The sequence below is a fragment of the Drosophila guanche genome, unplaced genomic scaffold (genome assembly GCF_900245975.1).
Source record: "Drosophila guanche unplaced genomic scaffold, DGUA_6, whole genome shotgun sequence".
In the NCBI taxonomy this organism is placed as follows: domain Eukaryota; kingdom Metazoa; phylum Arthropoda; class Insecta; order Diptera; family Drosophilidae; genus Drosophila; species Drosophila guanche.
This window is the reverse complement of record NW_022995754.1, coordinates 2,755,154-2,767,838: the sequence shown is the minus strand read 5'-3', so window position 1 is coordinate 2,767,838 and position 12,685 is coordinate 2,755,154. Positions and strand designations below refer to the sequence as shown.

At 49.9% G+C, this 12,685-nt stretch overlaps 2 protein-coding genes across 8 annotated transcripts in view; both read left to right on the top strand.

The window, feature by feature from the left end:
• Positions 1 to 11,054, top strand: part of LOC117589364 (paired box protein Pax-3-B) — a 25,303-nt gene extending 14,249 nt beyond the window's left edge. Inside the window, exons 3-8 of one of the 7 annotated variants that reach the window (XM_034281272.1) lie at positions 4,191 to 4,272; positions 7,027 to 7,168; positions 8,626 to 8,766; positions 9,685 to 10,089; positions 10,144 to 10,331; positions 10,447 to 11,054. In XM_034281272.1, the coding sequence (XP_034137163.1) occupies positions 7,132 to 7,168; positions 8,626 to 8,766; positions 9,685 to 10,089; positions 10,144 to 10,331; positions 10,447 to 10,935 (1,260 nt within the window). In that variant the 5' untranslated portion in view covers positions 4,191 to 4,272; positions 7,027 to 7,131 and the 3' untranslated portion in view covers positions 10,936 to 11,054. Of the gene's footprint in view, positions 1 to 4,059; positions 4,359 to 6,907; positions 7,169 to 8,625; positions 8,767 to 9,684; positions 10,090 to 10,143; positions 10,332 to 10,446 lie in introns of those variants that run through there. The other 6 variants (XM_034281267.1, XM_034281271.1, XM_034281266.1 and 3 more) reach the window with 6 other exon arrangements.
• LOC117589346 (bumetanide-sensitive sodium-(potassium)-chloride cotransporter) overlaps positions 1 to 12,685 on the top strand; it is a 213,839-nt gene that overhangs the window by 154,893 nt on the left and 46,261 nt on the right. The gene's annotated exons all lie outside the window — the stretch shown is intronic.

The window sequence follows — 12,685 nt, the reverse complement described above, 5'->3', positions numbered from 1 at the left end:
GTCTGTCGTGTTGCGCTCTCCCACTCTCTCTCGCCCCCTCTGGAGGTTGTGAGCTTTTTCGCCGCGCCCCCCCCCCCCCCCCACCCGCCCCGGCCGCCCCCCCCCCCCCCCCGCCCACCCCACGACTCCTGTTCAGCTGCAAATTTGCTCTTGTCGGCATTTGCAGCATGCAGCAGCGACGGTTGACACTCCTCAGTGCAGGCAGGCAGGCAGGCAGGCAGGCAGGCAGGCAGGCAGCCACAGCTAAAAACTTACTTAATTTAGCTGCGGCGAGAAGTTAATCATTGCATTTCGCCCATGGGTGGAGGAAGGGGACTCCTCTGATGAGTGCGTGCTCGCTGCGATATGATGGACATGAGCTCAACCTCTCTCGCTCAGCCTCTCTCTCTGCGCTTCTCTCTCTCTCTCTTCGTCTCTCTCTGTCTCTCTCTCTCTGAGCTTATTGATGCTGCTGCAGGTGTGCGCAAACATAACCCCACTTTCGTTAGCTTCATTGGACTGACAGATGACTTCCAATCTGATCGATTAGAAAGTGACTAAAAGTTGTCGTGCAGCAGCGTGCATAGATTGAGCTTAGCTTAGTTTTTGCTTGATAGAATTTGTCACAGATTGTGGGTAAAGCAGTCGCTGACTTGGAGTTGGTTTGTGTGCATTTGGGAGAGGAAAACATGGCAACAAAATATTTAAAATTTAATATTAGATGTCACTAAGTTAAGAGAGAAATATATTAGTAATTGTCATAATTTATGAAGATTTTGTATGCGTATGAGAGAATTTCTCTGTCTCGTGGGTTCTCGGTAAATTCATTTATTTTTGACTAAAGTTTAAAAAATGTTTAAAATATTGTGATGATAGTTCAGCATCTCAACCAAAGCTCCAATTTATCTACTCTGTATTATTTTTACTGTGGAAAATATCTGCTCAAATTTTGACTGTCTAGACCTAAAGTTGGTACAAAAATCAAACTCTACTCGCAAGTTTTCCATGAGAACTCCTTTATGTTCTTATTTATTCAAAGGAAAATTATATTTCGAACTATGTTAGCTGTGAAGCTGTAAAGTGTGCGGAAAGTACAAACCAACTTCAACTGCGCCAACATTGGGCGTGGAGTAATCGATCTGCGACGCTCGACTCAGAGGAGGCTTCCGGCATTACTTGGCAAAATCTGCAGAATATCCATTTGTATGCAAATGGAACATGTTTGGCCAGACAAGAAGCGACACCTTAATCATTCTGAGCAAGCGCTAAACATTTCCGATCTACAAAAACAGAAACTAGAGCGTATTTCCTGCCCAAAGGCAAGAGCCCCCCAAAGGGAGTCCCTGGAGGAAGAGCCCTTGTGTGGTGAAAGCCGTGCCAGAAAGCTATTTTCTATTTGTTTACTGGCATTCACAAATTCCGATGGCCGCTCTGCTCTCTGCTTTGGGGGAGGGGGTTATTACTGCTCCGACGTTTATTTTTTACGGTTCACCAAGTGGTGGTGGGTCGTTCGGCACAACCACCCCCCCGCACACCCACACACACACAATGGATGGTGGAAATCAGCATATGCCTATGCCTACATGTGGGTAAACACCACCGCGTCGCTAACTGTAGGCACAAAAAACCACTCCGCCCTGGGGCACTTCTTGTCTACATTGTTTTGAATATTTTCTGCCAGACAGAGCATACAGCAGACGGCAGACGGCAGACATCAGGCAGCAGAGGGGCAAACAAACAAAAACAGGAAGCGTGGCTACCACAAATATGCACGGCACAGGCACAGGGCTTGGTCTGGGATTGGGATTGGGACTGGGACTGGGACTTTGAGTTGGGAATGCATGTAGATACTAGATCGCTATCTGGCTACGAACTTTGCCACAGGAATAATGGCGGCCGACAGGCGTTGGCCCAGGGGCGGCCATAATTAATGCGCCCATCCCTACAGCAAACCCCAACCCTGTGCCTAATGTAGCCCAAACCCGGGCCCGAAAAATGCTGCACGAAACGCAATTAGAAGCGGGCGTAATTGGTTGCCGGCGGCCTGCACAGGGGGTTCGGTTCGCCCACGGCTTTGGCTTCTACCTCTGACTGCCTGTGTGTGTGTGTGTTAGCGATAAGTGTTTAATTAGCCGAGTTATTAATCTAATCAATCATGGAGGCCGAAATCAATCATCGGGTGGGGGGCAGCGGGTATGATATGGCAAAGATTGGCTATCGGCTCGAGCAGAGACTTCCCTTTCCACTCCCTTGCGCTGCTGCCCTCTTGGGTCGTTGACAGACATTGAGTCGTTGAGCAGTGGCTGCAGCTGCTCATTGGGCGCAGCATTACAGCGTAATTCCAGTGCGTGCGAGCGAGACGACTAGTGTGACTGCTGCGCAAGACAACGGGGGAGCACGAAGCGCTCTTGGTCCCGCCTCTCAGTGAGTCTTTCACTCCGCAGTTTTGAGTGAAACTCAATCGGGATTATATCACTTGAGTGGAAGATGCCCCCCGCGCCCGCTCTATGCAACTTTTGCTTAGTCTTTTATACAATAAATAAATAAATTATTGGGGACTGCGTCAACAAATGTGTGCGGAAGAGTGTTCGGGGAGACAGACTCGTGTCTCGTCCGTCGTGTGGCGTGCGTTGGAGCAAAAAAGCTTCACCTCTCAATCGGCTGGGTATCGAATGGGTGGTTGGGTGGCTTGTCTGATCATTGTTATTCTGCGGTGGCGGATTATAGCCCATTAAAATTGATTATGCCCCATTATCAGCGCTGGGTGGCACGCCCCACACCCCACCAATAGACAGGTGGACACGCTTGAGTGTCCCTGCCAATTACACCTGCCTTCTACCTGACTGACTCCAATGACGCCTCCATGTGGTGGTGCGGCACTTGGCGACGGCGCCTGCGGTCATAGCTTTGAATTCTACATGTAACCGATGCTCTGCTTTGCAGCAGAGCTGAGCGAGCTTCCGACATCGACACCGAGGGAACAACCGAATGAACCACTTGGCAGCCATTACATCGTACCCCGTGCTCCACTCCATCCAGCCGCAGTGTCCATCCATTCACATCACATCGCCGCATCCACAGCCAACCAGCGACGGTCGACCATTTTGCATCCTCTGGGGCGGTGGGGAGTGGGGTGACTGCGGACAAGTAAATCAATTAGTTGGTACCCCCGCACCACTCCGCACTGATTGCAACTGCAACTCTCTCGCTCTCTCTTTCGCTCGCTTCTTTTGCAGAGTTGTGCGCAGGCTTTTACTGCTAGCTCTCTCTCCCTATCTTTCTGTCTCTTTCTGTCAAGGAGTATTGAGTGCTCGGATTCATTGGTTTTCCTCCGGCCTTGCCATCAAAATGTCCACCCTAATGCGCTTTTTGAATGCGCAAATACCGTTACGTTACTGCTTCCACGATTGCACTGTAATTCTCAACGCAACGGGCGGAAAGTTTGACAAACAGAATGAACCACAGAACGAACCCCAATACGAACCCGATTGTCGGGCTAATTAATTATTGAACTTTTACAACTGCATCGTTCTGTCTGTCTCTCTGTCTTTTTACCTGATTGCCTGCCCGCACTGCTTATGCTCAAAGAAAGCACTCACTACGCAAAGCGCTCAAACGCGCACTCTCTCTCTCTCCGCATCACACTCACACACCACCACTGGTATCGTATTCCCCCTACTCCCCTTTCCAAAGCACGCTTGCTCAGCAGCTCTGTGCTCGACCACAACCACAAGCAAACCAGAATACAGCTCCACAACAGCACCCCTCCCCCGCCCGCAAGCGACCAGCTGCAGGTAGCTCCCGTCTACAGGCAGGGGCGAGCAAAGTAAGTCTCGGCTGGCTGGGGCCAGTCCACAGCTCACAATCGCAGTCGGCGTGAGCGCGCGTCGGTTCGCGTTTCGTTCGTTTCGTTCGTTTCTGTTGTTTCGTTTTCGAAGAGAGAGCCACCGCCGCCGACACGCCGACGAGTTGCCTGCACGCGGCCGTCGGAAAAACAGTTTTTCTCTAATTTCCCATTGGCTTCCCAGCCTGAAGATATGACACCTGCTGCTGCTGCTGCTGCTACCGCCTAACGTGTACCCAACGCTTCCAGACTTACCGTTAGATCTTCCTCCCCTCTCCTCCGCTGGGCATGGCTACAACAGCGACGAGCACAACTGCAGCAGCCTCAACGAGGACACTCACAAACGCCACAGCCTTACCGCCCCGAGGCACTGCATCTCCGGTAGCCATTATGCCGACGGGTGTCAGTGCGGCAGCCGGCGTGTCCCTTGCCATGACAGCGGTACCAATGCCGTCGCATGTCCATCTGCTGGCCGGAAGCGGTTGCCAACCGACGGCAATGACGCCCATTTCGCCCACAGCCGCAGCACCCACAGGTGAGTGCTGAGGTGATAAAATGATTGGGAATAAGAATGTGCAGCTAATCCTCGTTGCACGCTTCAGAGCACTGTGAATTTGGGTGAAATTCCGTGAAGTGACAGGGATACGGGAGGAACAGAAACAATTTAAGACAAAAGACAAAGGAAACAGCCACTAGGCAAATGCTTGCTGGAAAGTGCAATGATTTGGAAATTTCACAACAGCAACGCAGCGGCAGCCTCACTCTTATACATATACATATACATATATGTATACATATTTTTGTAGGTACATACATCAACGGACAGGAGAGACAACTGGCAACTGTTTTGGTCTTTCGCACATCAGTGGCAATTTGCTTTGCACAAGTATGGGTTGTCAAATAAAATTAGTTCATGTCGTGGCGGCCATCGAGGGGCAGCTTAGAGTCAGCAGTACGGGATGGGGCAGGCAGGCAGGCAGGGGGGGCCATGGGCATTGGTGCGAGCAGCGGTCTAAAGCTTTGACTTGTCTCTAGAAGGTGTTGGAAGTTGCACAATAAATAAATAATTATAAAAGAGCTCAGCAACGGGTGCAGCGACAAACGAGACACAGACAAAGCGACAGAGAGCGGGAAAGAGAGAGAGAGATAGAGAGAGAGAGGGTAGAGGGTACATGGATGGCATACTCGTACATTGAAGTTTAAGCATAGGGCCAGAAACCATACTTAGGGCTCTCAGGTTACGTGGTGCGTGTATTCGCATTATTCTAAGAAAGCCAAGCGCATAAAAGGTGTGCACGATGATTTCTACAAAGAGAGGAGAGAGAAGAGAAAGAGAGAGAGAGAGAGAGAGAGAGTGGAGAGTGACATGGAGGAGGCAACAGCTCAGCGACTAAGCGAAAGCTCAGAGGAAGAAGTGTCGAAAATGATGAATTTTATGTTGAATTAATCCACAACAAATTCCATATATTCCCTCGCTGAAACGATGTTTGGGCCTTCTTCTCCTCTATTTAGCACACAAAACTTACATTGAAAAGGTTTGAACTGAGTTGGAGCTACAATTAGTTGAATTTCCATTGCTGCCAATCGTTTTCTGATATTATAATCCCGATCTACACATCAATATTGTCACAGTGCAGACAAACCATAAGTCGAACTTTCTCCAGAAAACTATTCTGCAGCAACTCAGAGTTGACATATTCCCTGCAGCACAGGGAAATGCATCCAGAACCAAGCTCTGCCAAGCTCTGCCAAGCTCTCCATAGATGCGGCTATAAAAAACCAGAAGCCTTAGACGACGAGTAATGCGTTGCGCGCGACAAACAAGATCAGCGAGCAGGCAGGCAGGAGGATGAGTCTCTGTGGCATGGACACATACAACAACAACAAAAAAAGAGCGAGCCAACTCCACTTTAATTTATATGCAGTGCTGAGGGAGAGGGGAGTGAAAGGAGAGTTACCGGTAGCAATAAATCAAACTATCAATTGAATTCCGTGGCGATCATCACTTGGTGGGGAGCGAGCGCAATTCGTTCGGAAACCGAGCCCGAACCATCATCGGTTTGGAGCTACTTGTGCGTCGTGCAGTGGCAGGCAGCATCTGGAGCGAGAGTCGAGCGGGGTGGGGGGAAGATTCTGGAGTGCAGTTCCCGCGATTTTAAGCCGCTTTTGCAATTGACTGAGGCGCGTCGGGGCAGTCGCATTGCCACAAATGTAGTAAATCATCGGTGGATCCTGCAGCTGGAGCTCGTTGCGGCATAAATCAAGCATAGCGGCCACAACAATTGGTGCAACATGCGAATGCAACAAATTGTCCACGCAGCATAGACTGCAAGGAGCATCTGCATGGAGCTTAATTAGTTGCCCAAGAAGGCGGCATGCCAGGCGGCCATCTACCCTCTGTGGCCCCACACACGCACACACACACACACACAGCAAGAGGTTCGCTCCATTCGATCCATCGATCGCACCAAAAAAGAGGTGTTAAAATGTGTGCAGTTCTCGCGATCAGATAAAATGTCAAAACGAACATAAAAGCTTCTACATCTGAGGAATGGCCAATTGCTGGCAGCACAGTGACAGGCGGGATCCACGATCCACGATCAACCATCAACGATCTCCGATCTCCGATCTCCGATCCGGGTTGCAGTCTCAGCGGCAACAAATTGCCAGCAGTCTGCAGAGCGTCAAGGAATTCCATAAATTCCAAACAGTAGCTGGCAGTCGTTGTTGTCGCTGCTTGGGAGTGATTCCAGCTCCACTAATGGACCGCACCGCGTCCATTATGCCCATAAACGCTGACACTTCCGCCACTGACTCTGACTCCTCTGCAGCTTGAGCTCTGTCTGTGTCTGTGCCTCTGCCTGTGACTTTGAACCTCAGCTTTGACATCGTCGATCAGCTCAGCGCGCCGAAATTTGTCCAACCATTTCATTGTCTCCTCGAGAGCTCCTCGCTTGAGGTTGCAACAAATTTCTTGGTGTTTCTGTGTCACGCGCGGAATGCCGGCAACAGCTTCGTTTAAATTCCAATTGACATTTAATGATTTTCAGCTCATTCCCTTTTATTTCCTCTTTCCAATTGCAGTCCTCACACAGCCGCACAGCCTCAGTCCAGCCGCACCAATGATGGCCCAAGGAACACCACCCACAGGCACTTTGGTGGGTGGCATCTATGGCAATGCACCTGCCACAGCCACAGCCACAGCCAACGCCAATGCCAATGCCAGCAATCTCAATGCCTTGGCCTCGCAGCATCGCTTGCTGGAACTCTCCCGCTTTGGCCTGCGAGGATATGATCTGGCGCAGCATATGCTCTCCCAGCAAGGAGCCGTCTCCAAGCTGTTAGGTAAGCAGGGGGGCAGGGGTGCAGGGAGGGCTTACATGAGTCTAGCTAATGCAATCAGCTTCCTTAGCCCTGTCCAATTTGGCATAACCGATTTGGCGGAACCACAAAACACGCGCCCCAAATCGCAATTGCCAGGTGTCGCGCCGCATTAGCCCACAGCCCACAGCCCACAGCCCCCAAAACCCCAAACCCAAGTCCGAAGCGTCCCAATCGATTTGGCTCCCTGTTGCTGGAGGTTCACGTAAACACGACAAATCGATTGGCCATCGCCGCCTTGCACACACTCCACTCCTCCACCAACCCTTCCCACCGATATCCACTATCGTGGCTGGCTGCCCGCACCACCTGTTGCCACCAGCTGCAAGTGCGACACTTGACCATGTCATTTTCAATTTGCCAACGAGCTGTGGTGCACTTCAAGTAGCTCATTTTCGTTATGAAATATGTAGAGGAACTCTAGAGTTTCGAACAATTCTTTTCGAGATTTTTTTAAGCTCTTTTTCTTTACATTTAAAGCCAAAATGCAGAACTTTCTTTGTCTTCTGTAGAATTTGTAGAATTCTTATCCCTTCATGCAATGCAAAGCTCTAGAATTAACAGCCACTGTCCGAACTTTCAAAGCTCTCTTGAGTGATCTGAAAGCTCCCAGTGATATTATAAAATGCCAACAAAGATTCCCCACTGACAGTTGCAGCATTAACATGCGCCACGTTATCATTGAGTGTTGCCACAACTGAAATGAATGGTGTGATGAATGAATTGCCACGCGGCTACCCATTCACAAATATTCATTAGCGTGGCCTTAAATCACAGCAAAACAAATGTACAAATCTATGCACAGATTCCATTTGAGCCAATTCAAATTGTGGAAAATAATTTCCGTTTTTGTATAAGTACAAATACACTGCCAGAAAGCAACGCAAATAAATACAGGTTTACCCACAAACCCTCCGCTCTCCAGTGATCTATGTCTGGAGTTTAGATTGTTTTTTCTCCGAGTGTAGCATCGCTGCTCAATTTACAAGATAAACGCGCGCGCCTGTCAACCGCTTCCGACGAATTATCAAGTCCCGAGGCTGTGACTGCAACTCGGAGTCCGAGTTCGAGTTCGAGTTCGAGCTGCTGTTTGTCAAATATTCAAATTAGCGCGCTGTTGAATGGATTGCCAGCTTCCCGACTTAATTGTCTAGTTAGTTAGTGGCTGTAGGGGCTGGGCTGGGCTGGGCTGGGGCAGGGCAGACAGGTAGCAGTTCGAGCCTCACACAATGCACTGCTGTGCCCGCAGGGCTTTTGACCCGCCCACACGGCAGAGACAGTGCCAGACACAATGTACAAATTATGCGAATGCCCAGCAGCGTTTGAAAATGATTAGAAATGTTATACAATCCCAAACCCCAACCCCACATGGAGTTCCATTAATAAACTCTCCACTCTCTCCCTCCCTTTTTTTTTTGCAGGCACTCTGCGTCCACCGGGCCTCATAGGCGGCTCGAAGCCCAAGGTGGCCACGCCAACAGTTGTCTCCAAGATCGAGCAATACAAGCGCGAGAATCCAACAATATTTGCGTGGGAAATACGCGAGCGATTGATCAGCGAAGGTAAGTAAGGGATTGGGGATTGAACAATGAGCGGCAGGCACACAATGAGGCGCAGCTACTGATCAGAGGCTAATTAACTGACAGGGAACACCCGAAAGCGAAATTGCACAACAAATGACAGAGGTTCGAGTTGGAGTTGTCTGCTCTGCGCTGTGCGCTGTGAGCTGTGCGTTCTGTGGGGTTGGGGTTTCAACTGTCGTTGGTTCGATCTGTCTGTGGTTCGATCTTTGGGCGGGCAGTGCAGGTTTACGCGCAGGAACAGGCAACAGGCAACAGTCAGCAGATCCGCAGATCAAGCCTCAAGCTTCGATCTGGATTGATGTGTTTATGGTGCTCGTAATGCGAATGCTTTTGCGATCAGTCCCCAAGTCTCCTCATTTAATGTTGTAAGAATATATTGTTGCAGTGGCGTAGATTTAGTTTTATCGATTAACTAATTTATGAACATCCGTTCCGCAACGAACTTGGAGTGGAGTGCCGTGGCTTTCCCTCCATTGATGTCGATTGATATGTAAATGTGCTCACATTTGTGTCACTCATTTTGGGCTGTGGACTCCAGGCAACGATAATCAGAGAGTCCAGCAGCCAGTGGGGACCCCAGCTTGACGACAGCTTGACAGTCGCCTGTGGGCAGTGGACATAGGCAGTCAGTTCAAATCGCTCGGGGCAATGAATCCGTTGCCAAAGATTGTCATCGCTACACATGAGACGCACAGAACACACACACACGCACACACACACACACAGGCGGAACTCCAGCCTCGAGGCAGATTCAAATCGCGAATGCCGGCCACGCTCATTACAGTCAATCTTTGAGCTCATTTGTTCGTTTTGGTTCGGTTCGGTTCGGTTCGGGGGTCATGATGTACAGCATCCGGTGCACTCATTCCTCCTCCTCCTCTTCTACTTCCCCTACAGGTGTCTGCACCAATGCCACCGCCCCCTCGGTGAGCAGCATCAATCGGATTCTGCGCAATCGCGCCGCTGAGCGTGCCGCTGCGGAGTTTGCCCGCGCTGCCAGCTATGGCTACGCCCTGCACCCCACACATCCGCATCCGTACACGAGTTTTCCCACTTGGCCCGGGCATCATCCGCTGTGGGGTGCGGTGCCGCTGCCAGGGAGCAGCAACAGCTATGGCAGTGAGGCTGCCAACTCCCACAACTCCCACAGCAACAACACGAACAGCGGCAGCGCCTGCGGGGAGAGCAGCGCGGGCAGTGGGCGGCTGTCCTTGCCGGCCATGTCCCCGGATTCGGGCAGCAGGGAGAGTCGCAGAAGCAGCCGCAGTCCGGAGCTGGATGTGGAGGCCAACCGTGTGATTGGTGAGTGCTAAAGAAGGGAGCTTAACCCTGAAGATTTACACTCTCTTCCCTTAGACATCGAGGGTGAGGACAGCGGCGAATCGCAGGACAGTGACCAGCCCAAGTTTCGGCGCAATCGCACAACCTTCAGCCCCGAGCAGCTGGACGAACTGGAGCGGGAGTTCGAGAAGTCGCATTATCCATGTGTCAGCACCCGCGAGCGGCTGGCGGGCAGAACGGCGCTGAGCGAGGCGCGGGTGCAGGTGCGTTCCAGTCACTTGCACTTCCACTGTACTAACCACATCGACCCGAAGCCCGTCCCGTCCCACTCTTGCTTTATCGACTAACAAATTGTCTCTCCATCGATTGATCAATTAGGTTTGGTTTTCCAACAGACGAGCGAAATGGCGCCGCCATCAGCGTGTCAACTTGATGAAGCAGCGCGACAGCGAGACATCGCCAACGCCCATGCCAGCTGGAGGAGCAACGTCCGAGCTTGGTCCACAGAAGCCACCGGAGCAAAGGCGTCCCCACAGCAGCAGCAACAGCAGTCCCAGCACTTGCCACAACCACCAAGAGCTGGCAGCGGCACCTCCTGCCTCAACCACAGCATCAGCTCCATTATCAATGGGCGGTGAGAACAGCGCTTTCCGCACGCTGCCCATGACTATGCCCCTGCCCCTGCCCCTGCCCCTGCCCGTGCCCCAAGCCTCAGCGGCAGCTTTTGCACTGAACTTTGCGCGCCAGTACATAGCCAAGTACATGGCCACGCCGCAGATGAGTCTGCAAACAGAGGAGCAGCGGCAGGAGCTAGAGGACGATGAGGAGATCAATGTGGAGCAGCATGATGCAGAGCAGGCGGCCTAGACCAGAGTTATCCTACAGAGTGATGAGCCATGGAACGCCATGGAGGAGAGTGCCCGCTGGGAGCTCCTTCTGTCGCTTCCAAAAGGTCAAATATTTAGTGCAATTTTTTACATAATTTATTCAGTTTTCTAGGCGTGCTGAGTACAAATAAAAACGAAAAGAATCGATTTGAAATCTATACAAAACGTGCAATAAATTCTCACGAGTTCCGAGTATAATTGGTTGGGAATTCAGAAGGATGATGATGATGATGATGATGATGATGACACCCTTCGAAAAGAGGGAAGAGAAAAATAACTCAAGTGGACAAATCTGACAATTTTGTGGCTACCAAAAAGCAGCAGCAAAGGCAACGAAATGAGACAGGGCACAGGGGGGGGAACAGGCTCTCGAGTACCTGGTTAAGATCTTCGAATCGAAGCTGAGGCTGGAAGCTGGCAACTGGGAACTGGGCACTGGGCACTGGGGACTTGATTAATGTGGCTTTAATTACATGCGCTGAGAAGTTGTCTTCGCTGTCGCTGTCGCTGTCTTCGCTTCGGTTTTTTTTTTGTCGTCAATGTGTATGCTCGAATGGATCACTGTAATTATATAGATGGCCCGAATTAAATTTTAATTTAACGCCTGTCAAATCAGAAAATCACTACGATAATCGTTCGCTTACAGCAGGCAGCAGACAGCCAACACTCACTGTACGTTCGAAGGGAAAGAATCAATCGAACTCCTACTCCAACTGCAACTCCAACTCCTACTCCACACTCCTACTCCTACTCCTACTCCTACTCCGCATTATTGATTGTAATGAGCCACCGAAGGCGTCAACTTCAGCGTCCATTTCGCTGCGTGATGATGAAAGAAAATCGACAGCCCCAGCCTGCCTGCCAAGTGAATGCAAAAAACAATTAAAATCCCGTACCTGGGGCTTTTGATGAGTCGTCGAAAAAGGCATCCACAGTGGCTTTCACTCGGATTGCTTTTGTGGCAGCTTCTTCGACTTTTGAATGGAAAAGATACGAGTCGGCGTTTGCCATTAGAACTTTGAAAATTAACAATTGGGTTAAACGTTTTGTTGACTTTTTACTATAGCTAAATGAAAGACTTATTTATGATGTATTTTGTATGTGCATTCAGTTTGTTTTAGGTGCCAAAAAGAGAGCCAGAGCCTTCAATCGGGAAGCGCTTTGAAGCGCATTTGATGGAACACAAAAAGGTAAGTTTTTGCGTGTTTCAAAATACGTTAAAAGCAGCAACAAATTGTAGTTAAAGTAACATAAATAAAGGCTCAAGTGGGGCTACAACTTTAGGCCAAATTTCGTGTGCAAAAGTGAAAAGAAAATAACTCCAGAAAGTTCCTCAAAATGCAACCAATAAAATCTCAACTTCCTGCTTCCTGCCTTGTTTATGTGTTTATGGCAACATATTAAGTGAACTATGTTTAATTTCTGAGTGTAAATACTTAATAAAAATGCAAAACGAAAGGCGTTGAATGGTAAAATGAGAGAGAGAGAGAGAGCGACACTGGGCATCCTTGCCAGTGCCAGTGCCTGTGCCTGTTAATTGCCAAAGGCGTTAGTATTAAGTGGTTTTCGTGCTTATTATAAATATCTCTTACCCACAGTGTCTGTGTGTTTGTGTAAAATCTTGAAATGGCAATCACCGACAGAAGCAAGTCGAAGAGTCCAACCAAGACAGGGCCAAAAAGGCAAACCAAGAGCAGAGCAGAGTCCACGCTTGCTAGCCCCGTCGTCTG